At 32.8% G+C, this 26,225-nt stretch overlaps 5 protein-coding genes and 1 long non-coding RNA gene across 7 annotated transcripts; 3 read left to right on the forward strand and 3 right to left on the reverse strand.

The window, feature by feature from the left end:
- Window positions 1-42: 42 nt before the first annotated feature.
- LOC119645003 (54S ribosomal protein L12, mitochondrial) lies at window positions 43-1,844 on the forward strand. The gene is made up of 2 exons (XM_038044753.1): window positions 43-108; window positions 191-1,844. Exon 2 carries the CDS (start codon window positions 215-217, stop codon window positions 986-988), a length of 774 nt encoding a protein of 257 aa, XP_037900681.1. The 5' UTR covers window positions 43-108; window positions 191-214; the 3' UTR covers window positions 989-1,844.
- Window positions 1,845-1,948: 104 nt separating this feature from the next.
- On the forward strand, window positions 1,949-8,301 carry LOC119645001. 2 transcript variants are annotated; one of them, XM_038044750.1, is made up of 3 exons: window positions 1,949-2,405; window positions 7,113-7,271; window positions 7,365-8,301. In XM_038044750.1, the coding sequence occupies exons 1-3, from the start codon at window positions 2,282-2,284 to the stop codon at window positions 8,237-8,239; spliced, it is 1,158 nt and encodes a 385-aa protein (XP_037900678.1). In that variant the 5' UTR covers window positions 1,949-2,281; the 3' UTR covers window positions 8,240-8,301. The 2 variants fall into 2 exon arrangements, with proteins under 2 accessions (XP_037900678.1, XP_037900679.1); XM_038044751.1 differs by lacking the exon at window positions 1,949-2,405 and adding an exon at window positions 6,879-6,968.
- On the forward strand, window positions 4,168-6,208 carry LOC119645000 (gram-negative bacteria-binding protein 3). Its single transcript, XM_038044748.1, has one exon. The coding sequence runs from the start codon at window positions 4,228-4,230 to the stop codon at window positions 5,623-5,625; it is 1,398 nt and encodes a 465-aa protein (XP_037900676.1). The 5' UTR covers window positions 4,168-4,227; the 3' UTR covers window positions 5,626-6,208.
- Window positions 6,986-7,527, reverse strand: LOC119645004. Its single transcript, XR_005248590.1, has 2 exons — window positions 7,439-7,527; window positions 6,986-7,241 (listed from the first exon to the last, which is right to left on the reverse strand). It is a non-coding gene; the product is annotated as an uncharacterized LOC119645004 (long non-coding RNA).
- Window positions 8,283-11,731, reverse strand: LOC119644999 (valine--tRNA ligase). The gene is made up of 7 exons (XM_038044747.1): window positions 11,587-11,731; window positions 11,089-11,528; window positions 9,740-11,017; window positions 9,232-9,681; window positions 8,683-9,133; window positions 8,426-8,604; window positions 8,283-8,373 (listed from the first exon to the last, which is right to left on the reverse strand). The coding sequence occupies exons 1-7, from the start codon at window positions 11,690-11,692 to the stop codon at window positions 8,326-8,328; spliced, it is 2,952 nt and encodes a 983-aa protein (XP_037900675.1). The 5' UTR covers window positions 11,693-11,731; the 3' UTR covers window positions 8,283-8,325.
- A 1,140-nt stretch (window positions 11,732-12,871) lies between these two features.
- Window positions 12,872-13,327, reverse strand: LOC119632501 (gram-negative bacteria-binding protein 3-like). Its single transcript, XM_038025433.1, has one exon. It carries the CDS (start codon window positions 13,292-13,294, stop codon window positions 12,944-12,946), a length of 351 nt encoding a protein of 116 aa, XP_037881361.1. The 5' UTR covers window positions 13,295-13,327; the 3' UTR covers window positions 12,872-12,943.
- Between the last annotated feature and the right edge of the window lie 12,898 nt (window positions 13,328-26,225).

Here is a 26,225-nt window from a genome sequence, read left to right on the forward strand (position 1 = left end):
AAATTTGGTCTCACTTTTTCATTATTATGTAAATCTTATTAGTTTGGTTGCACTCTACTTTAGCGACAATTGAAGCTCACATAACCGCAAATATTTCCTTCTGCCCCAGTAAGTGTTCTTTTTTTTACAATTTTTAAGTAGCTTTTAATTAAATAGATAATAAAGCATAAACTTTGTAATTATTTTTTAGCAAATTCATCAAAAAAGTTACAAAATGAATTTTACTCGGATTTTATTACGTCAAATAACATTTCGTTCTGCTTCGCGTTTGTTATCAACTGAAGTAGCCCCCGCTGCTACTGCTGGGTCAGCTAGTAAAGATACCAATGCACCTACTGCTGATGCAGCGGGTAAAGATAAAAATATGCCTGCTAGCGGTAAAGTAGGTAAAAGCTCAAATATACCTAGTGCTGCTGCAACCGGTAAAAGTTCTAATGCTCCTGCTGCTTCTGCAACCGCTAAAGTTGCTAATGCTCCTGCTACTGATGCAGCCCGCAAGGATATTGTCGCGCCTAAAGCGGTAGTAGAAAAGTTAGTAGTTCCTGCACCAGAAGGTGAGGAGAAACCAGTTAATCCAAAATTGGAGAGCATAGTCAACAGTATCGCTGCATTAAGTTTGTTGGAGGTCTCCGAATTAAGTTCGTTATTGAAAAAAAGATTGAATGTGCCGGAAACGGCCTTCGTAACACCACAATTCGCTCCTGGACCAGCAGGCGGACCTGCTGGTGCTTCCGCCGAAGAAGAAGAAGTAGAAGCTCCTAAAAAAGTGCAAACCGCCTTTAAAGTAAAACTGGTTAAATTTGATGAGAAGCAAAAAGTTGCTCTCATCAAAGAAATAAAAAATCTTCTAGAAGGCATGAATTTAGTGCAAGCGAAGAAATTCGTCGAGAGTGCTCCCACAATTGTTAAAGAGGACTTACCTAAAGAGGAAGCTGAGAAGCTTAAAGAAGCATTAACGAAAGCAGGTGCCATTATTGAAATTGAGTAAAAATTATTTACGTATGTTTAAAGCGTCATTAAGTTTTCATAAGTTGCATCAGTTAGCTTATATTTAGTAATTAAGCAACATTTATAGTACTGTGTCCATTAACAGCGGCTAAAAAGTTAATAAAAGGTTAACAACATAATTAATAAGGTGTTCGTCTAAAATAATCCCGTAATCCATACCACACCCAGGTTTCAGATTTTACACGCTAGAAATTTTACATATGGGGAAGTTCGCAAAGTTGTATTAACGCGGTGTTAGGCTGTGCTAGCTTGGCCCAGATCGAGTACAGCTGCATTTATCCTCGCGCATACACACTCACAATGCTTAGTTTAATACGTCAAATATCAGTCATCCTTAAACTAAGTAAAGATCCCTGGCGTCTTGAGGCTTCACAAATTTTCTTTAATTTAATTTACATACCTGTGTTTATCAAGAATTTTATGGTTAAAATATTTCTTTTAGTGACATGATTGTCTTCATTTTTTCGCCGCTGTCCTAATATTAAAACAAAGAAAATTTTATTACAACACATCTACTGTTACGTATGTTTCGTGAGAGGGGGGGCATTGCTCACATGAGAAATTACTTCTTCAAAATTAGAAAAAAAATCGCTTTCCCAAAAGAGACCTTGATCATAAACCGTGATGGTTGGTATCAAAAACGTCTTCGCCGTCGAAACGTACATCTCGCATAGAATTGACATTATCGTGCTTATAAGTTAAGATGCGATGCAATCGTTATTATGTGTAGATTAATAATATCAACAAAATGCCTAAGAATATTTTTTTTTTCTAGTTTTGTCAAGATACGCGTGTTCAATACCATTTTTTACATACATCCATCTAAACATAACGGAGCATAATGTTAAGTAAATTAAACTGTTTAAGTAATTGTAAATGTATGGTTATATATTTTTCCAATTAGCACGTTTTGCTAAGGTGAAAGCAAGTATACTGAAACTGTTGCTGCCTGTCTTCAGACAAAAATGAATTGAATTCAGTTTACACTCAGATAGCATACATATTAAATGAATAGGGCGAAATCGAATTTCGAGCGACAAAGGATTCAATGGTATAATCGTTTAGATATTATCCACCAAGAACAAGAATGTTTAAAAAGTAAGGCGCATATATAGAGTATAAAGAAAGTTCGGTTCAGTTTGAGTAAAAAAAATGTTTTTGAATCTTCATAAGCGCTTGGTATACGATTTCGTGTAGCAGCGTCAGTTACCATTAAAAGTTTCAAGTGTACTGACAAGTTTTGATTCTTAAGAAAAAAAAAGAAAACGAATCTATGGAAAATATGTTCAGCTTGATCATAACAATTTATTTAATCGTTAATATAAACTGTCAACACACATTCTTAAATAAAAAAGAAACGGAAATGTTTTATTTGAAAAACTCTCGGATTCCACGATGTAAGTAAAAAAAAAAAAAAAGAGTAAAATGAAAATTTTATCAAAATGAAAGTTTTGAGGAAAGACTAACTTAATATTTCTACTCAGAAATAGAAACTTTCATAAAGGTCAGGTAGTTCTTTATGTCTAAGCTTCCAAAAACGTTAAATAAATATCCATAAGATCTTAATAAATTATAATTAAAACTGAGAGAGGAAGAAGAGAAAAACCTTATACATATATATAGAATGTACAATTAGAATCGAAACAATTGCAACAAGTTCTTTTTGAAGAGTTCTTAAATTTGTTCGAAAAGGATATTTTAACGAAATATTGCCATGCTACGCGCCCTACGCTAACAGCCAGTAACAATATTTGTAGATTCTGTTCAGCCTAAACAGTTTTTAAAAGTGAAAAGGTATTTGTTTCCAGCAATTATTGACTATATGTATACAGACGGAGATGGTTAATGCATGGTTATGCATACAAGTACATTTTTTTTACGCTTTTTTTTTGCTTTTATAGTCCGACGCTGCATTTTTTTAGGTAATTCACATTTCCACCAGTGAAAAAGGGTACGCGAAGAGGGTCGGATGGAGAAAAATCCATGTATTCCTTATCAAGGACCACATATATATATTGTATATATATATATATATATATATAATAAATTCAAAGCGATTAACCGTATCCGTCTACGTCTACGTTGTAAGAGTTGACATAAACATTGAGGTATATATGTAGGTATAATCTTAATTGCTAGAAAGTTTAAAGACGGATGTGCCGCAGTCATAGTAGGCGAAAAGTTTCAACCTTTCAGTATTGAGATAATTTTGAAATACTAATTTACAACTTCGTGCAAATATTTGCTGGCGATAGTTGCAGCTTCTTCAAGAAACTTCTCCGCACACAAACACCCCCTTAACAAAAGGTAAAAAAACTTTAGTTTGAGATCTATAGAAGATACTGAATTTCGCACAAATATTTCTTAATTGAAAAATCAACGTAACTCAAGTTCCGATTGAGCCATTCAGAGGCACGAAATTTTAAATTACGTACATCAAAACTTCACCCCAATTGTTAAAGGATCACAAAAAGCTACAATCGAATTTTGATTTAAGCACATCGTCTCCTAATTAAAGAAATTATAAGGAATAGTATTGAAAATCCTAATAGCTGATCCGCGAAGAAAATGTCAAATAACAAATTAGTAACGTCAGAGTTTCCGTATTTAAATGACAATTTTATTTGCCTAAGAACGGCGTGTACCGCAAAAATTTACCGTTACAAAGAATTGGTTTTCCCACCTACTTCCTACTTTTAAAAGTCAAAGCTTTCTCAGTGCAAAACCGATCCGATCTGCATCAGTTCTGGCCAAGATTGTCTTTGAAATAAACAGCAGCAGTATTTTTCGATGTGACTTTTCTGTAATACACTATTTCCGATATTATTGAGTATTTTTTGCTTAAGAAGTACAAGAAAAAGCGCATAGTTCTTACTTAGCACATGTTTTTTGTCAATTTTATTCACACTTGAAAAAACTGCAAAATAATAAAAAAAATAAAAAAAAAAATAACAAATAAGTAAATCCTGCGTCCGTTTTGCATGCAATGTTTCTAAAGCCTCTTTCTAAACTTGATTCGCTAAAAATTGCAATTCGTTTTTCCAGCACTGTATGTACCACGCACATACTTACATTCTCTCAGAAAGCAATTTCTTCGGGTGACTCAAACGATGATGATCACTTAAAATGATTGGGGAATTTTCTAATTTTCGTTAGTGCACAACAAGGAACCTTGCAAGCTACTTCTTATTAAGAATACAGCAGCAGAGAAAACAAAATATGTTTAAAATCTTAAGTGTGCTTTTTCTTCACTATTTACTGGCATCTGGCCAGGCTTATGATGTGCCTAAAGCCAAGATTGAAGTTAATTGCTCTAAGGGCTTCCAAGTTTCTATACCGCATGCAGATGGCATCACATTGTTCGCTTTTCATGCAAAGTTAAATGAAGAAATGGACGGTTTGGAAGGTGGAACTTGGTCGCGTGACATTGTGAAACCGAAAAACGGGAGCTGGACTTTCACGGACCGTATAACAAAATTGAAATTGGGCGACACGTTATATTATTGGACTTACGTTATCTATCAAGGTTTGGGTTATCGCGAAGATGACGGCGTTTACGTTGTAAATCGCTGTATTAATTCAAACACAACCGTACCAGGCAGATGTGAGGCACCTTTTACCAAAGTCAATGGTTCCTCTGTGACGTGCAGAAATGAATTATTATTCGAGGAGAATTTTGACGATCAAGTTTTAGATAGCAATAAGTGGAAATTAGAAGAACGCCGTGCCAACCAGCCTGATTATGAATTTTGCCTTTATAAGAATGATGAAAGCGAAGTTTTGCGATTACATGACGGTATGGCTACCATCAAACCCAAAAAAACCGATTCTATATTAGGTGCAAATAGTATAAGGAAAAATTTCGATGTAGGTCCCAATTGTACCGGTGAGTTAGGATCGGTGGAATGTCATTATGAATATGGTCGTAGTCCTGACATACTCGAACCATATATATCAGCACAGTTTTCCACAAAAAAAAAGTTTACTTTTCAATATGGTCGGGTAGAAATACGGGCAAAATTGCCTAACGCTAAATGGGTCTTCCCGCAGATATGGCTGGAACCGACTAGCTTTAGATACGGTCATAAAGATTACCAATCCGGTCAAATACGTTTAGCCGATAATCGTTTTAATGGCCATAAATATCGTCTACAAGCAGGAGTTATTCTAAATGCCAAAGAACCTTGGCGCTCTTTAAAAATGTGTAAGATTGAAGGAAACCAATCAATCGATGACTTTCATCTGTATGTCTTGATGTGGACGCCCAATTACATGGCATTTTCTAAGGATGGTGATGAATATTGTCGTATCGAAATTCAAGATGATGATCAAGCTTTTCAGAATTTACGCGTGAATAATGGCAAGCGGCTACCGAATCGTGAGTTGTTAACTATGGGTACAAAATGGGCACCATTTGATCAAGAATTTTATATTACGTTGGGTTACGGCATTGGAGGCAACAACGACTTTAACGATAATACTTGGTATGAGGGGAGGCCATGGACCGAATCTGATCCACGCGCTAAAAATGTCTTCTGGAATTATATGCGAGATCGTGACGAATGGTTAAATAATGGTGAATTGAAAATCGACTTTATTCGAGTCTATGCGATATAAATTAAAATAAAATATTGACATTTTATTCATGATAATATATAATCTTTGCTTGCATAAATGAACCATTCTAAGTGTGCCGAACCGCGTCGCACCAGCTAATGTTATGCTCTTAAAGCAAATAAAGAAACTTTTATTCAAGTCTTGCACGTTCGCATTTGAACAATGAAAATAAACTGAATAAACAATTAATACGTAGCTGTTTCTTCAAACCTCTGATACTTGATTTGTTTGTCATTTACGAGGAAACATTTGCGAATATATATAACATATTATCTGCAAAAGTAAGTAGTATTAGCTATAAATAGGAAAAACAAAAAATGAAAAAAGTAAAATCTAAAGCAGCAAGTAGCAAGCAGCAAGCAGTAAGCACATCGTCATCGTCTCGATTTTCAAAAAATCCAAATTTAATTCGTACTTAAGTCACTTACAAATGGGCTTCTTAGGATGCTTACGCTTATATTCTTTATATTGTAATACGTAGAAATGATGAAAAACGGTCGATTTATATGAAATATGAAAAAGCTAATAATGAATTTGATGACAGGTCGAGTAGATTAGAATCATCTCACTCACTATTGCTACTATAAGATATTATATATATATATATATATATATATATATATGTATATATACGGGTAAATATAAAAAAAATATAAACTTACCTTTAGCAGTCATTGAATAATGTACAAGCTTCAGTTAATAAAATTAATTTAGGTTCTACACGATACGCTTGTCATTTTCAATTTTTACTAATTTCCCACTGATTTCATCATTATATTTTTCTTTTATAATTGACATTTAATGAATAGAAATATTCACTAAGCAGCTTTAATGTTTTCACATAGAAAAGGGTTCAATTAAATACGCTTATCAATACGATAATAAAAAATAACAGCGCCTACACAAAATGTTACACTCGACACCGTATCTTATTCAGAAAACTTTATCGACATCAATTTATTTCACTGATTTCTTTTATTAATGTAATGCTCTTTTCCAATATAATTCGAATATTTTTTTTTTGCTTGCCTTTGAATTTAAGTATGCCGTCAATCGGTATTACATTATATGCTTGCTTAAAAGTAACGAAAATCCGTTACTTGCATGAAAACTAACAAAACTAAATAAAAGAAAGAGATAAATATATAATAAATGTAATTAATTGGAGAATGGAATAGAAGTGAAATGAATTTACCCTAGTATAGGGCGAATTGGTTTAGGAGTTTTTAAATGAAATGTCAAAAAATGAACAACAATTGAATTTGTAGACATATATATATTAAGTTTGTAATTCGTTTGTATAGGACTTGGGGCAAAGTATAAATTAGAGCTTGAAACAAGAGGTGTGTGTGTGTGTGTGTTTTTTTTTTTTTTTTTTTGTTACCAACTTATTTGCCCTTCCCGTTCGGTTATTGTTAATCGATAGTCGTTATTGACTCATTTGTATTTGTGATAAGAAGAATTTAAGAGTCCTTATGTCCCTCTAGGGTTTCCTTTTTATACGATTGGTCGTTTTCGTAATGACAATTGCGTGGCCAGCAACAATCAACAGGGCACATGCATGGTTAGAGGAGAGTGTACAGATAATGGCGGCATTTTAGCTGGTAGTTGTTCGACTATAACGAATCAAGCAGTTTGTTGCATATGTAAGTTTTACTTTTGTTTGTTTTTTTGTTTGTTTTTTTTTGTTCTTGTTTTCCTATAATTACAATTCTAATACTTGAAATTATCGCATTCAGATGTTCGGACTTGCGGTGCAACGACACTATATAATAATACATATTTTTACAATGCTGGTTATCCGGGTACTTACAGTGGTGGCGGTAAATGCACTATAGTGGTTCAACCTTGTGATTCTAATATATGCCAGTTACGCATCGATTTCTTATCGCTTTCGTTGGCACCACCCAATGGTGACGGCTTCTGTTTAACAGACTCTTTGCAAATTATGGGAGGCTCATCGCGCGTACCCTCCATATGTGGTGAGAATTCTGGACAACATGTTTATGTAGACTTTAACGGTGAAACACCGATTACGATAGCTATAGCCAGCTCAGTCAGTTATACATTCAATCGTCAATGGCATTTTCAAATAGCACAGTTATCTTGCGCCTCAGCGACTTTGGCTCCATCCGGTTGTCTACAATACTATACCCAAGATACGGGAACAGTACAAAGTTTTAATTATATGTCAGCTGGTAATTCTTTACCCAATACTATAGGAGTGCCAGGTACCCGACAAATAGCTAATCATCGCTATGGAATCTGTATACGTATGGCAGCTAATATGTGCTCAATAACATGGAGTCAAGTCGATTCAGATAATTATTCTTTTACCTTGACTAACGACGTTGGCGCAGTGGATCCTGCTTTATTGGCAACAGCAGCCGTACAGAGCCAAGATTGCAATACAGATTTTATTGTGATACCTAATCCACAACAAAACGGTGAAAATTTACCTAGTGATCGTTTTTGTGGTCTAGGATTGGTAGCCACAACTACTGCCACCAAACCGTTCGTCTTATATGTGAACAACGACGACAACGAAGATTTGGACATATCGAACAGAGGCTTTTATTTGGCCTACGCACAAAACGCTTGTCCAATCGTTTAAAATTGAATTAAAAATAAGTTTCTCTATTTATATTATGAATGAAGTCAAGAAACATATCAAAAATAAATATTTATCCGTAACATACATTAGATCATGGTCTTGATTTTTTCAATTTCAGATTTAAGCTGTTGAATCTGTAAAAGAGAGATGGAGTTTAGTTTAAATTGATGATGAATTGAAACTAACTTTTTGGAAGTGCTTTTGCTGCACACGTGAACTGGCCGATTTGCGGAAACCTTCATCCTCCCAACGAGTACTATAACGTTCTAGCTCTTTCTCGAGCTTTGACAACTTATGGTTATTTACATTAGTTTGGGGAATTGCCTTCTCTTTTTCTTCAGCATATAATTTATTAGTGACTATACCTGCGAACGAAGACAAATTATTATTTAATTGATATATATATATATATTGAATTTGGAAGTAATCGAAGATTCTCTAACCGAAACTGCACATATAACCAGCGGTTGAATAGCATGTCAAGTCCTTATGAATTTGTGCGTTATTTTGCAGCAAACGCAACTCGACAGTGTTGGTTAGCGTCAGCGCCTTAATTTCACTGAGATGTGGTTGCAATATGCTTAAAGCTTTCAAAGAATGGGCATATACTCTAAGATATGGTTCATGTTTACGTGAGATTTGACTGCGACTCTTTAGCTGTCTTATCTGCTCGCACACCTCTAAAATTGCCTCGATTTCTGCTTCCAAAGTTGAATTATAAAATTTACATACGTCCAAAGTAATAGGTTGAGGTATGTATTTTAAGAGTTCTTCGCATATAAAAGGTGTAAATGGCTGCATGTCTTGTAAGGCGGACCGAAGGCATATGCAGAGAATGGAACATTGCACATAGCCATCGAGGGACTTCAATTTAATATTATTTTTGGTAGTTTCCTACATGAAGAAAAATTATTAATATAACAGATTTGTTCCTTTTTTCATTTTTTTTTTTTTTTTTTTTTTTCTATTCGCTTTAAACAAACCAAACCTACCAAATAAACATCACATAATTCATTGTAAAAAAATTGTTTAAATCCCGCTGTCGCAAAGTGCAAATTAAAATTTTCAAAACTTTCTCTACATTGCTGGAGAGTATGTGCCAAACGGCTTAATATCCATAAATCCCACTTGGATAGAAGCGATTCATTGAAGTCTTCAAATACTTTCGCGGATATCTCTAGACTCTCAGCCGCCGCTGCAATAAAACGCGCCGCTTGCCATATTTTATTCAAAAACTTTTTGTTCGTATAACATTCGGTGACGTCAAAGTTAATAAAGTGATTTTTAATATTATGGCTGCACAAAGTGAAACGAAGAGCGTCCGTACCGCATTCTGGTATACCACTCGGGAACATTCGATGCACGCCTATTAATGATTTTTGAGTTTCAAGGTCGTTCAAGATACCCGCCTTGTGCGAGACTTCTATTTCTTTTTGCAAATCCTGATATAAAATTAAATGTCAAGCAGTACATGAAACTTGTGCTTAAATTAACATTTACCTGTAGAGAGGCTCCGTCCACTACTTGTTGCGGCGTTATTATATTACCTAAACTTTTGGACATTTTTCGACCGTGAGCATCGCAAACAATACCATTTAGCAAGATTTTTTTGAAAGGTGTTTGCCCAGTAAATACCAATCCTAGCATAACCATGCGTGCTACCCAAAAGAATAAAATATCATGGCCAGTTTCTATAAGGTCCAAAGGATAATGTCCTTTAATTTCCTTATTAGGCCAACCTGACACCGATAGCGGTAATAGAGCAGAAGAAAACCAAGTATCCAAAACATCCTGATCACGTGTTATAGAAATATCGATGCTTTTTAACAACTCTAAAGCTTTCATTAGAGCCTCTTGCTCGTCGTGGGCGGCCACCCATACTTCTTTAGCGTTCTCGCTATTACATCGCGCTTTGTATGCTGGAATTTGATGACCCCACCATAGCTGGCGTGATATACACCAATCATGACAGTCTTCTAACCAACGTTGCCATTCCACTTCATATTTACTTGGAATAATTTGTAAACGACCGCTTTGAACTTCCGATAGAGCATTTAAACCCAATTGCTGACATTGTAGGAACCATTGTTCTTTTATCATGTATTCGAGGACATCTTTTGAACGTGAACACATTGGCAATTGCATGCTATGATCACTGATAGCACCTAACAAATTCTGTTCCCCCAATTTTTGTAGAATTTCTTCACGCACTACAAAACGTGGCTTCAAGGCAAATTCTTTATGATCTTCAACGATGAAACCTTTACTGGAGAACACCTGTATGGGATTTAATTCGTGTTTTTTCGCTATCCTGAAGTCGTCACGATCATGCGCTGGCGTGATTTTTACTGCACCCGTACCAAAATGCGGATCAACATCGACATCAAATATCAAGGGTATGAGTTGCCGCCGTATTGGATGCATTAAGCAAACTCCATCTGATTCACGATATTTTGCATAACGTTTATCAAATGGATGCACAGCTACAGCAACATCGCCGAGCATAGTTTCGGGTCGGGTTGTAGATACGGTAATGTAGTCTTCAGTGCCGTTATCCAAAATTTTGTACTTTATATTAAACATACGACCAAATGTTATATTTTTATCATAACCCGGCACAGGCACTTGAGTGGGCCCTTTCAAATCCAACAATTCCACCTCTATATCGGATATGGCTGATTCTAAAGCACAAGACCAATTGACTAGAGATTCTTGACGACTAATTAATCCTTGTTCAAAAAGTCTTATAAAAGCCTCGTTAACGGCATAGGCTTGAGTCTGTAAATCGTTACATGATTGTCTTTAAATTATTTACCCTTCTTTTCTATAACTCTCAGATCATTCATTACCTTATCCATAGTAAAATATTCTCTATTCCAGGACAATATACATCCCAATTTCTTAAGATCTTCTCTAATATTATTGACTTTATCGTCCTTCCATTTCCAAATCTCTCTTAGAAATTTTTCTCGTCCAATGTCTTGCCGAGTTAAACTGTAATCTTTACACAGTTTCTTTTCTACCACCACCTGTGTAGCTATACCAGCATGATCTGTACCTGGTATCCACTCCACATCGTAGCCCAATTGCTTTTTATGCCGACATATAACGTCTTGTATAGTAGCCATTAAAGCGTGACCTAAATGTAAATTCCCAGTAATGTTTGGCGGTGGCAAGAGCATACGAAATGTAGGAGTTTCGCGTTTTGTTTGAACGCAACGTCCTGTTTCCTGTAATTTTTCTCGTTTACCAGCTTCAACTTCTTTGGGTTTATAGGCCTCAGCCAAACCTAAATTCGAAATGATATGATTTCAATCTAAGCATTATAAAAATGTTAAGCGTTTCACCTGCGACGGACTTCCATTTGTAGCGATTAAAGAACACAACAAATTTCTTAAGTTTTTTATAAAAAATTTTATCTAAATTTCCTGACAAACTTAAATTATTTTGCATTTTTAATTATTTTTTATTAAAAGAATCCTCGGGTATTAAACAGTAAGTTATTATTGTCATTTGGCTCAAATTTTTATTTTTATTTATTTTTTTTTTTCTTTTTAACAACAAGAGGAGATTAACAGACACATTAACCGGTAACGTACTGTATCGTACTGTATTTTTTACATATTATATTACCATATGTGCGTATTAGCAATTTGTCAATTGGTGAGGAAGTATCTTCGATAATACCGTAAACGGAGTAAGACTAGTTTATCGTAATATTTCTTCCAACAGGTGACTGTACAATCCCGTAACTATCGTCACAATAACCAGAACGCGAATGTGGTATATGCGTCCGCAAGTAACTGAAAAAGCGAAACTGTTCAAACAAAATCTCCATTGTCGTTAACTCTATTGGCAATAGTTGCGTTTTGAAAACGAGAAAACATTCTGAAAAAATCCATTCTATTAAATTATTAAAATATCAATTCAAGTAAAGTGATAATGTTGCGTTGGGTTGTAATAAAACTTTGCTTTTACAGTGAAGATATTTTATCAAAATCAACAGAACGCGAATGTTTGCTCGTGTCTACTATTGAAATTTCGATGGTAAAGACGTGCTGTGCTCTGATCGATCAATCGTTAATGAAATCAATGCAATTCTTCAGAAAATTGGCGAAAGCCGTCATTTTCTCTATTAGGGTTGGACTTAATATTAAACAAAAAATAGTTTTGAATCACTTGCAAGATTAAGTCGGAACATTACAAAGAGAGGAACACGTGAATTAAAAGCACACATTTAAACTCATTCTAAATATGAGACGAATTGACTTGGATAGTGGGAGAAGAGACGTGACGAAGTTCCTTGGTTAATCTATAGCCTATACTGCCTAGTATAACATACAAAGCAAGTAGAATTTTATACACACGAAAAACTCGGGAACACGAAACGAACAATTATATTTTTATTATAATCTAAGAAGTTACACTTGAAAGCAAATCATCGTAAAATTTGGTAACAATTTGCGTTCACTACTTTGCATTGATTGTAATGTCGTTTCTTCTCTTTTTGTGTGTTTGCTTTGTTTCCAGAATTTATAATTCTAAGGTGGAAAGCTTCGAGACTTTTAGTATGTATAAATATATATTTATTATGTATATATATATATATATACATGTATTTGTGTTTGCACTTTTCCAAACAAAAATATTTTTCTATGAAAGCAAAGTATATTTATTTATACACTAGATTCCCTTGCTGCTCTTTTAAACTGTAAAAACGCCATTATCGCGTCGGTAACCTAAACCATCTTTAAGAACATACGTCCAAAAATAAAGCACGTCTCCCGGTTTTAACTCTGCATTCATGTCATAGAACGTCCACCAACCATTAATCGATTTAGTAATATCTTGAGACCAAGTGCCAGCTTCGAGTCCATTCATTTCCTCATTTAATTTACCATGGAAAGCAAACAGCGTTATGCCTTGTTCATCTGGTATGGAAACTGAGAAGCCTCTCGGTTGAAGCAGCTTGATCTGAGCAGCGGGCACCTGATAAGCAGAAGATGACGGCAGTAAAATATGTATAAAATATACACAAAATAAGATTTTAAACATATTATGATGATAGCATGCACGTTGCTTTTAAAATAGAATAAGTTTTCGTTTCTAATGTTCTTTATATACTGAGTAAATATTAGAGCGGAATTTACTTATGTATTGGATTTATAAGTTTGCCAAATGTAGACATACATGACATACTAGAAAGTGCATAATGCAATCATTACTCAACTTTTCTAAGAAAACTCATCACCGAAAGGAGGGAACACGTATTCAGAACATTGTTAAGATGTTCTCTCTTCTACCATTAAATCGTGAATATGAATAAATTGAAATGTCAACGACAATCAAACTATTTATTACGACATAAGACTTCGCAGGAGGCAAGTAAACTTTAAGTTGATTTTATGCGGGAAATTTTGAATAGGACTGAGCTGGAGCGAATGTGATTTTCCGTCCGTGTGACTTAAATTAGCATTTCAATATCGCATAATTACAACCGAAAGAAAATTAAAAAAGTCTATATTTTGGTCCATAAAAAAGTTCGTAGAAATTGTAGATCGCCTATAATGTCAAACGTGCAACAGTCTGAAAATATTTTATTTAACTTTAAGATTTAATTTTTTCTTGAGACGCATTTTTTATTATACTAACCGATTTAGAATCACTTTTCGCGCCGATCTAACATTGTCTGTCCGTCAGTGCGTTCGTCTGTCGCGTTTACTTGTCTTCGAGCTGCAGGTCGCAATTTGGTACACCGAGGTGGTTTGTGCCAAGAACGAAAGCTATTAAAAATCATCCGGATCGGATCACTTATTCGATCATTTCCCATATAAAGCTTTATTTGAAAAATCCATTATATGAATAACTAGAGGTTGTACGTTATTTAATGTTAGGCCGTGGCCCACACATACATACATACGCAAGACTATGCAGATAATTCGTTTTCATTTCGATCATTTCTACGATGTATACAAAAGGCCTACAGTTCATAGATAACGGTGTGTTTTAATTCCTCTTACATAGTTGCATCTTATAAGGCGGATTCTTGCACTTCTCAGAGGGCTTTTATTGGGATTTGATCACTTCCTAACATTATGCGATAAAAGAATTCATTTCGTATACGATTTTTGTGCCGAACTGCTCTTGATCTGTGGATTGACAGGCAGCAGAGACAATCTCAGAGGTTGATTCTCAAAAAAAAAAATTTAAAAAAAAAAAAATTGGAAAATTGGACTTAAGTAATCTGCCGTTCACACATGACCAGATCGATCAAAAAAAATCTTAAACCAGATAGTAATTGTTTTCTTGTAGAGTGAGAGAAAGGAGCCATGAAACGATGAGCATTTCTCGTGCGTGAATGAGCGAACGTGGAAATTCAGATATTAATAACTGTTTCGGACAAAGCCAATAAAAAAGAGAGCCAGTAAGGATTCAGTTATGGCCGACGACCATCTTCGTTAGACCAAAAAAGGCTAAAACGAAGAGAAATGAAAAAACGCAACTTTTTAAATTCTATAATATTGAGTGGGCGTGGTTGATTATTTCCATTTTTTTTTCCAAGCTATCCATTGCAACATTTAACAATGTCCTTAGAGCGATTTAACCGATTTTCAATATTAACTTGGATGCAGAAGAATCCTCATTGTTACGATCAGGAGAAATTTCGCCGTAGACGGGCAGATGGCGAAAAAATCATCGTCATTAGGTGGACTATGAATTTCTTTCTTCGAGGTATTACAAATGCGCTGATTAACTTAATATATTCCTTCCTATCCTAGGTGATGGAACAGAAAATGTGTGGATTTGTTTTGTTGTAAAGCTATGCAATGCATAAGTACTATATATAGGGTAAAGTATTTTTAAAAAATTATTTTTTTTAAAGAGTTTGGAAAAAAGCCTAAGAAAAATGCACGAATTTTAAGACTGATATTGACATTAAAGTCTCAAAAAAACGTTGAATTTAATGAATGATCAATGACTTTTATTTATTTTGGCACTTCAGCATCTATATCCATTTAATCCATCCATATTTGCATGCATAAAGCTTGCTCATAGCCCTAATACCCGTACAAATATTATTTTAATCAGCTAATGGCGTCGCAACATTTAAACTATAACGAGTATACTCGTTAAACACACAGTATGAATTTGATGGCTATAATTATTGGATTTCATTGTAATGAAATAATATATACATATATATATATATATATTTTTTATTTTATGAATAATACCTAAGCATAGATGGTTGAAAAATCAATGAAATTTGAAAGTCATTAGTTAGATAAGATGATGTGTAATGAAATTGCACATCAATATCTTGATTCTTTCTAAATCGTATTATTTGTTAGACACAATGTGAAAGGACACTTTCATGTACGTACGATTACTTCTTGAAATTTCACGCTCAGCGATAGTTACCCGAATTTGGGTATTTTTCACAGTTTAAACGGAATATGATCGAATTGTGTTTTCAATGTAGTTTTGCAAGAAGTTGATGCGGAATAACTGCATTTCCATTGTTCTTTCCAAATAATATCAGTGAATTTACAAACAACAACAAACGATATCGAAAAACTGAAGATTTATTTTTAATCATATTTTTTAAATTAATTATTTATACATATATTTTAATTGGTTTGCTTTACTATGTTTGGTCTCCTCTTGGTTTCCAAATATTCCAAACAATGAAAATGTTTTATTATACCAAACAACGCTTGTGGAATCGGATATATTAAGTTTGTGCTCATCAGAAGGACTTTAGACAGACCCAACTTTCATCGATTTCCACGTTATCAATGGATCAATGCATCTAAACCTATCTGTCTATGTGACGTCTGCCAGTTTGAAAATTTTTAGATATTATGGCGAAATTTGATACGTTGATGCCTGCTGGTCCAAGGGCAAATCCTACTGGAATTGGTTTAGATCGAATCAATCTCTTTGACCACTGCCCATACAATATTATCAAAACTTTTGAAACTATCCGAATTGCGCGACAAAAATTCCTGAGTAATATTGTTTTGGCGCGAAAGTTTTTGATCAGATGGGGGGCGTACTTTTGAAACCTCTGCCATATAACCGATTTTCCGAAAAGTGAAACTATATACAAAGGCGAAAATGCCTAATTTTTAATATTTTTTCATGAAGTTTTCCATAAAATAATAATTTGATATAAAAATAAAATTTGCAGAATTTGGATCAAGCAGGTCTATTTTTTGGATCTCTCATCCAATCCTATATCAGGATTTTAATGAAAAATAAGCCGAAATTTGTTGAGTTTTTGATTTTTATGATGAAAACTGGTCCGCGAGAGTAATTTGATATATAATTTAACTGAGTGGAATTTGGATCAAGTAGGTCTACTACTTTTCATGAAATATTAAATCTTTAATCTGTTAATTTGTGTGATGTCTTTTATGACAGAAGCAACTGCAAAATAATAAAATTTCTGATAACGATAATAAGTTTGTTCAATTTGGATAACGTTACGTTGAGGTTTTGAATACCGTCGAAAGTGAGGGCTTTCAAGAAATGCATGATATAAAGAATGTATAATTTGTGGTGTATTATCCCCAAAAAGGAATAAATGACTGTATCAGGTGAAATTTTGTAGAGAGTCCACTAGTCAACCTTACCCGACTGTAGTGTTTTTTTATTAAAACTACAGCTTAAATAACAAATAATCGCTACTTTTCACCTATCACGAATATAGTCGTTAATCATCGAATGGATTGGCAGATAAGCAAACGGTCGAGTTCGAAAGCAAACTACATATGCGTAAGGTTTTGCATCTGTGTAATGTTTGTTTATACAGATGGATATATAACAGCCTTCGAACTCATAGCAAACAATAACAGGAACAGAAAAATGTGCCGTCTACTACCCGTTTCTTATTGTGCAATCACTGATAGTGTGGATTGCAAATTCTATAGCTTTTCATTGGCTTTGACTAAAATTAATTTTGATTTATTAAAGAGTTTTTTTACTTAACGCGGTAACCTATTCATTTATATGCTTTACCATTTTCGTCAGCTCTTCATTTATTGTCACTTTAGAAATTTTTACCTATTATCTAAAATTAATAATTATTGTTCAATTATTGTTAATTTTGTTTTTCATTTTGCATATAATTACTTATTAAAAAAATGCCTGCCACTCCTTTCAACTTGTAGTGATATTATATGTAAAGTTTGTATTATGCAAAATAACTTAATTTTATTCTCTTATAATATATATGTATTTCCTCGATCTATATGAATTTTATGTAACTCATTAGCAAAAAAAAAAAAAAAAAAAGGTATATTAACTTTCTCACCTCCTAACTGTAATCTCTCTCCATCGTACGCCATCCGGTTTTTTCTCTTTTCCCTTTACATAAGAATTCCCATTTGTTGAGAATGAAGAGAGCACAGAAATTACAAAGCTGTTTTCAATGAATTCCCTGTTGAAAGGCAAAGCACAGAGTCGCTTATAATAAATAAATGGTTAAAAGCCCAACTTAACAATTTAAATGGTAACGCCATCCAGCTATGTTAAATGTCCAAGTTAACAGACCAAAGGGATTCAATTCTGTTGAATAACAGACCAAAGGGCTTCAATTCTGTTATACAAAATACAAAGCCGTCGGCAAAACAAAAATTCAATTCTTTTATATGATTTCTTTTTCTGCGTGTATTTCGCAGAATTACCAGAGTTGTAAATTTCATTTATTAGAATCGGTGTACGTGAAGTTTAACATAACTTAAATCCATACAAATAATGAGAATAAATGACTGATATGGCTGGTAATTAACAGTGCCGTTACTGTTATTATTGATAACAGAAACCAGAAAAATTCCTTAGATTATTTTCCTAGTTTTAATTGTGAACACATAAGTTATTAATTAGTTGGCTTTGCTTATGATCATTTACATATATATATTTCTTAAGCAAGGGCATGCTCGCGTACAGATCTATTTAGTACATTGCATACATAGGTGGGTTGTCTTGCACATCGAAACACACACACATCCACTCATATACACGCACACAAACACAAACACATAGAGTGTGCTTGTTTCACTTTTTTTTAATTCTCTTATATTCTTTGATATCGTTTGTTTATATCGGATGTCCGGATCTACGATCTCATAATTCTTTTCCGTGAACGTTGCTAGCGAAATATGTTCAATCTTATGTTATATAAAGTTTTTGCAATATATAGTGTATGTTTCATCTTCTAATACATGTTCTTACTGTCGCCGGGTATTTTCACGGTCTGAAGCAATATTTTCCTATAATAAGACAGTAAGTGTTGATTTTCAAATTTAACTTTCATAACATACGTTAAATATATATATATATATATATATATATATATATATATATTTATTTATTTATTTTTTTTAAATTCCCCGAAAGAAACTTCAGCGAGTCGATTAACAAATGAAAATGAAAATTATTACATAGTAATATTATTAAATTATTTATAATATATAAATATTACACATATTAATTCCATTATAATCGGTTCAATAATATCGAAATTACCTACAGCGTCGTCTATCGAAATCTATTAATTTTTGATTAATTACTTTATGTTAATAGATAGACAAATATTTATGAAAGTAATGACAATTCAAGAAAACATGTTAAGTCTACTTATCAAAAAGTAAGCAACTTATATCTATTTTCGTTCGTATATTTTATATAGGCCCATTAGGTTTATATTAAAAGATTTCCAGATTCCATAATACTGAGACAGCGTAACTGACTTTATCAACTTTTGAAGAGACTAAGATAAAAGCTAAGTTTTGCTGGTTCGCATCCTGTATTATTTGTTTGTTAAAACAGAGGTTGATATTCATATATGGCTGGAGCTATTTTTCAAGACACAAGCCTTTCTCCCAAAAGCAAATTGAAAACGGTCACCATTATAAATAGTTTGTTGGTCATAAAAGTTAACCGAAATCCCTTAAATTCCAACTGGAACACCATTGGCAGAGCAAGCATTACCTTTCACTAGCACACAAGAAGAAAGTTCTTAAGTACCAAGATATACTGGCCTCTTAGGTGATGGGCGAGCAGACCATGCAGCTAAATTCACCGTCCGGGCCTCTTAAATTCCGACAGCACAATGATTGACTTATCGAATTATGCTAGAGAGAAAATAGAAGGAAAATAGTAATTTCTCCGTATTCGCTCGTTAATCCTGATCTCTTTTCACCACTATATCCAATCAATATCGAAAATATCAAGATCGAAACCTTTGTAAGAATTCCTCCTGCTCATACAACTAAATCACACTAATGAGTTCTTAAGAAATCTACTCGAACAATTTGCAGTTGTGGGTAAAATCTTGCGATAAACATGTACTATGTAAATGCGAGAACCTTTCCCATACATATTCGATGACTTATACTTGGAACGTTTAATCCTATGCACTTCTTGAAAATATCTGTAGAAATTCATGTTAATAAAACGTTTAGCTTTATTGAAGCGATTGGACTAACTGGCTACTTGATCTTTTAAAAAAAGGAACCGTTAGCCTTAGTTGCCAGTGCTCATACTACTTTTAAACCTGGAATTTATTCCTTTTGTCTAAAGCAATTATAATAATAATAATACAACAAATAATAATAATAACAAAAAGTAAAAAGTATTAAGAAGCAAGGAGAAAGTTTTGCGATCGCTGTCTTTTGCAACGCCATCTCATAGTAATCGGTCTTGATACATCGTTATTGTTAGTGATAGTTTCTATAGCTAAGATAATTGTTAGAAAAGATTTCCACAACGGTGTATATCATAAATGATTAGCTGCAAAAGTCTGGCAACAACCGATGTTAATTAATTTCCCTCAACAGCAAAGATAAGAAATATTTATCTTTATAGATAAAGTACTATCTTTATCAAAGAAACTAGAGAAGAGGAGAACTTTGCCTGTCAAGGTTAAAAAGTTGAAATTTCCTTTTTATTTGACTATAGTAAACAAAATTATACAAGAACAATGCCAGGTACGATTGTAATCAAAGATATCTCCTCGCAGAAATAAAATCAAGAGCAAGACAGTGATGTCAAGTTTCGAATTCTTAGATAATTTTCAAAGCTAAAAATTGCGATGATTTTCTTTTAATAAATATACTAAGATATATATAAGAAAAATAAATTATGTGACCTAAGTATATTTGTTTATTTTATTTATTTATTTTTTTATACTATTTTTCGGATTTAAAAGAAAAATTTTTTCTGCATCTGATTTTATCGATTGCGAAATTGGAATATATGCGTGTGTTTATGAGCAATTTGTTCTTTGAATATATAAGGAAATGCAACGCTGTGTCAAACGAGACAATTGGCTCATAAGAAAATTTTACAAAAAGATTGATTTTTCCTACAATTGCAATTCAGTTTAGTGTGAAAATTTTTGGCTGCATAACGTGAAATCGCGCTTCTTGCCTATATCGGAATTCTAATTAGAAAACTCAACTTTAATTTTTACTTTACATATATTTTAGATAAAGTATACTTAATTAGTTTGCGTGAGTACGTAACTTTAACACTAACAAAAACTACTCGAGTAAAAAGCTACTTGCTGTTGAAAATTCTATAAAACTACCTGGAAAAAAACTTTTTTTTTTGTAACAAAGAGCGCGTGTAAAAACTTTTTTTCAACTTATATTCTGAACCGAAAAAATTTTTTTATTAATAAACAGTTTTTTTATAACCGGAGGAGGAGTTCATTTTTAATTGAACGATTTTTTTAAAATAAAAAAAAAAAAAAATATTTTCTTCTTTCCGTATATGAAATAAAAGAAAAATTAAGATCGAGTTTTTCTTAACAAAAACTAGTATAAGTTTTTAATGGGAATTAAACGAGCAGAATAGAAAATATAAAAAAGAAGGAGAAAGGGAAAAAACAAACTAAAAAGCGGAAAAAAGTAAAAATCGTGTAAAAATTATATAAATATACATTCAACGCAAATTTGCATTTCGCTCTACTATTTTGTAAACGAAATATATATCATGGAGGAACTGTAAAAGAAGCAAAAGGCGCAGGAAGAAAAGAAAACGAATCTGAATTTATGTTTGCTTGGCAGAGATCTATTAAGTTCGCAAAACAGTTAGTGGCTTGTTTATATCAGAGCTGCAACACAAATATATCAAAAAACGGCAAAAATCGTATCAAAGAAAGTTCTGCGTAAAATTGTTTTCTTTTGCAAACTCCCTCCTCCCCCTCTCCTCCACCCCAGCCCACAAAAGTAAAGAAAAAAAAAAAACTTGAGCAAGTAAGTACAAGCATTTTCCTTCTGATAATGGCCAATATATTGCTCTCATAGAATGAATAAAAAATCATGTATCGTTATTCGTTAGCTGTGTAATCCAGGAAAAGTTCAACTTGAAGAAGAAAAAGTCTAAAATGTCCGCAAAACAACAATAAGAATTAAATTATCAACGTGTGCATAGATAGGTTTCGACAATATGCGCGTTTACCTCAATTGCTCACACACACACACACACACACACACACACATACACCAACACATATAAACGCGTACAAACAGACAAACAAATAAACAAAAGGTAAAATTCTCATTAAATTAATGCATTATTCGCGCACACATCTGTGTGCATTATGTCGTATTGTTTTTTTTTTTTCCATTTTCTTCTAATACAAAAATTATCTAATTGAAATGATGTGGTCTTGACTAAAATGCAGGAAAAGAGTGCATCAAGTCACATCTTCGGTTTGTAACCTAAAATATACAACTCGCCAGAATTTCATAATAAATCGCTCATACCATCCGGAACAACTAAACACCTATATTTTTGGAAGCGTTCTGTTTTTACGCAGATTGAGAAGATTGGCTAATTAGACAATCGCAAATTTGTAGACCTAACCAAAGCAAAACAAAAATTTATACAAATAGGGTGATATGATGGCGCAAGGATTCGGCCCAAGAGAGCCGAGTAAAGCTTCATTTTGCAATTGTATTTTTTTTTTTTCTTTGTCAAAAAACTTTCAAAAGTGAAAAAATTTATAAGAACCAAGTGACGGAAAAAGCAACGGCAAAAATATAGATTCGATGATGCTACAGTGTGTTCCCTTTTTTCTACTTGCTACTATGTATGAAAGGTAGTTTTTATTTAGTTAACTTACTTTACATAAATCAAAATTCAAATCGATCTAGATGGCTTTTATCGGTCGTAAAAAATTTTTTTCAAATTTTATCATAGACAGCCATGACAATTTTTATAATAATCAAACCCAGGGCATTCTATAAAATATTTTTAACTTTCATTTTAAATAAGTGCGTGACCGTGAACACATCCGACTGCTAGTAAAAAATTTTTGTGCAAAAAATTTTACAAAATTTTCACATTTGAAAAGGATGCGTGTGAAGTTTAGATTTCATCAAACACAAATGTACTGAAAATAACATAAAACGGCAAGCCCTCCTTTCCCATAAATGCTTAACTGAACTTTGTCAAGAATTGAAGCGAATTATTAAACAGATTGTGTTTGCTTTTTATTTGACAATTTAATTCATTAGAATATTTTCTGAAGCTACCATCAAATTGAAATAAAAAAGCGCTGAAAAAAGTGTTTGTAAGTGTTGTAAAAAAAAATTGGTAAGTTTTCACTTAAGACTTCGAAGACTTGAGAGATGTGCTTGAGTTTACGGAACAATTTGGAAGCATGATTGAAAATGGTCTTTAGTTTTGAGAAGCACTCTGTATATCATCTCATCGTTTCATTACTAAACTAATTATGCATTCATGTATAGGTTTTAATGTTTTATTAATTAAAAAATGTATGAATGAATTTTGATGATTATTTAACGGCAGATTTGAGGAACTTCCATCAAGTGTAGTTGAATAAAATATTTCTGATCCTGATTGTTTGGTTGAAAATTCCTTAAATATGCTAAAGGGTTGCCATATTTGTGTAAATATATAAATATATTACCCCAAATATTGCATTTCGCTTATTGTGTAGCGGGAATTAAAATATGCGATCCAACTTTAATAAAACCCAGTAGACCTTATGCGTTGTTTTCTCCAAGAATTCATTGCACATTTTTGCTAAAACATTTTTTTTCCTATTTATTCTGTTATTCTAACAACTTATACTATAAAGTCGCGGTCAACTAACTGCTTACGATTTTGCTATATCTCTTACCTACAGGGCAATACACAAGTAGAGTTGAACTTATATTTTTTGCCCGCTTCACTTATTCCAGAGAGAAGCAAATTTCAGTATTGTCAAATTTTAAAGCCACATCACCTTCAGTTAGTCAGAGGAGTATGCGAAAATATTTCGCATTTAATTCAAATGTGAATTTTTCTTGTTTTATATATATATAAAAATATATATATATATAAAAAAATATATATATATATAAAAAAAAAAAAAAAATATATATATATATATATATATATATAATGTGTGTGTATATAAATATATATATATCGACCTTTTATGGTAATTTTTTTTTTTTTCTAATTTAGAACGAATAAAATCGTGGACAGGTAACATTTGAATTGATAAATAGGCTAATTGGTATAAATGCGCTATTATTGTCGTTTTAACATTATTCCCTATTCGCGGTAAAACAGTGCAGTTTTAAATGTTCTCTCAAACAATCTGCAAAAATCGACAAATTTTCTCCCACATACACAACTAAAGATTAAAATAAGAATAGAAAAATATAGAAAAGAAGTATAGAAAAGAAAAATTGAATCGGAATCTGTTTGAAAACAAACAAGAACACATCCATGTGTATGTAGATATATATCCATATGTAAATATGTATAGTTATAGTATACGCATATATATATATATATAGAATGTAACATTATTGTTTACTAGCCATCATGCTTTTGCTTTTATATCATAGAGAGAACGAGAGCGTAAATTTACTCACATACGCACATTGAATATGCATACACACAGTACAGTAGCGATGATGTTAACAGTATTTAGTGCAGAAAAAAAATTGTTTTTGTCATTGTTCTTGTTTGTTCTTCTTCGTCATAAAAATTTGGAGCAAGAAAGTAAATAAGAGCAAAACATAGTTAAAAATCTTAACTATTCTGTGCTAATGGTAAATAAAAAAATATGAAGAAGGAAGGAAGGAAGGAAGGAAGGAAAGAGAAGAACACAACACTTGGCAGCACGTGTAGCACTAAATTTGTATGCTGTGCTTGAGGAGAACTAATCATCTCAATACTACTGATGTGTGTATGCGTAATATATACAATAATAACTATAATAAATAGCTATGTATATGCAATCATAATATATAAATTTATATATATATATATATATATATATATATATATACGTTTACACAGTAAGAGCGCATGGCCTATTTTCACAGTTCGTGTTTAGATTTGTTTCATTTTCAACTACATTGGTATGTGTTGTGTTACCCACCTACGACATTTTTGTTTACTAATGAAAACAAAAAAAAAAAAAAAAAAGTAGAGAAAGAAAAAATGTGCTAATGGATGCAAAATTTAAAAAGTAAGGAGAATAGTTTTCAGTGTCAACCAAATATCTCTTCAAAATTGCTGATTCGATATTAAAGATATCCGTTTATCGAACAGCAAGTCAAACGAACCGCGCTTCTGTAGGAATTCGCTCTTGAAAGACTGTTAAAATATATATAGACAAATTATATAGGACAGACCTAAGATGCATAAATATTACTTCATTGGCTTGTATTGGCGCGTATGTGTATGCGATTATTTGCTTTTGTTTCACTTGCACTCGAAATTTCCATTTTCTTGTGTATGAAAGATAACAACATTAGCATATGCATTATTAATGTTATTGGGTCATTTAATAGAACACGCGACTCATATGCGGTTTAGTAGAAGTGGTAGGGCCGGGGATACGCGGTTTGCGTTTTTATATTAATTTTGTAGGCTGAATTATTCATATTACTTGAGCGCGAGTCGAGAGAGAAGTGCTTCAATGATTGTCAATGAGTATCAATGAGTATCTTGACACTTGGAACTTTCCCATGCGTAGCGGTTATATATCAGTGTCCATTATATTTTTGATCCAAAAAATTATGAACCTAGTTTTTTTTGTGTCTTTGGAAAGTGTTTGTTGTTGTGCGTAAACACTATGGTATCCAATGAATGTGGATTTCATCTATTTCGTGGAAATTGCGAGGATTGCTTAAGAGCACAACAGACTTAAATCTCTCTCACAAGCTACTCCTAATTCTGGAGCTTGCAAAGCGAATATATAAGATGCAATGACATCTATTTTGAAGCCGGGTATAAAATTGGTGCCCCAAACACATTGCAATTGTAATATGCACATACACTGTTACATTCATTATAGATCCGAACAGCAAGCAAACATTATTTGTTGTACTAATTGCTAAAGCAATAAATAGTTCCTTGTCGAATCTCGCAAGACAAACAAAATATGCATCTTTCATCTTTCTGTATTTCGAAATGTGCGCCCAAATGCACATAAGCATAGTTAGTAGATATCTATGCTTTAGCGCATTAAGTGGCACATCGTTAATGATTTGTTGAAATAATATGTAAAAAATGAAAGTAATTTTTTCCTCTGTTCTATTTTATTATCTTTTCATGTATTATTTGCCGTTTATTGTTGCTGTTTTTATGTTGTTTTTTGATGATGATACCGATCTCGCTGCAAAATCCTACGACTCTTAACATATATAAAATAAAATAATATAAAATAAATAATAATAAAAATATTCTATAAAAATATATATAAATAAATAAATAAATAAATATGATATATATATATATACATGTATACATATATATATATATATATATCTATATATACAATAATAATGTTTGGTGTAATGGTGTTTCTATTATGCGCTATGTGTTCGCCCTGACATCCACATTAACAACAACAATCTGTGATAATTCTGGTATTCTAAAATTAGGGCGAAACAAAAAGCAAAATAAATAAATAAAAATAAATAAAATAAAAGCCAAAAGA

Source organism: Glossina fuscipes, unplaced genomic scaffold (assembly GCF_014805625.2).
Source record: "Glossina fuscipes isolate IAEA_lab_2018 unplaced genomic scaffold, Yale_Gfus_2 1, whole genome shotgun sequence".
Classification (NCBI taxonomy): domain Eukaryota; kingdom Metazoa; phylum Arthropoda; class Insecta; order Diptera; family Glossinidae; genus Glossina; species Glossina fuscipes.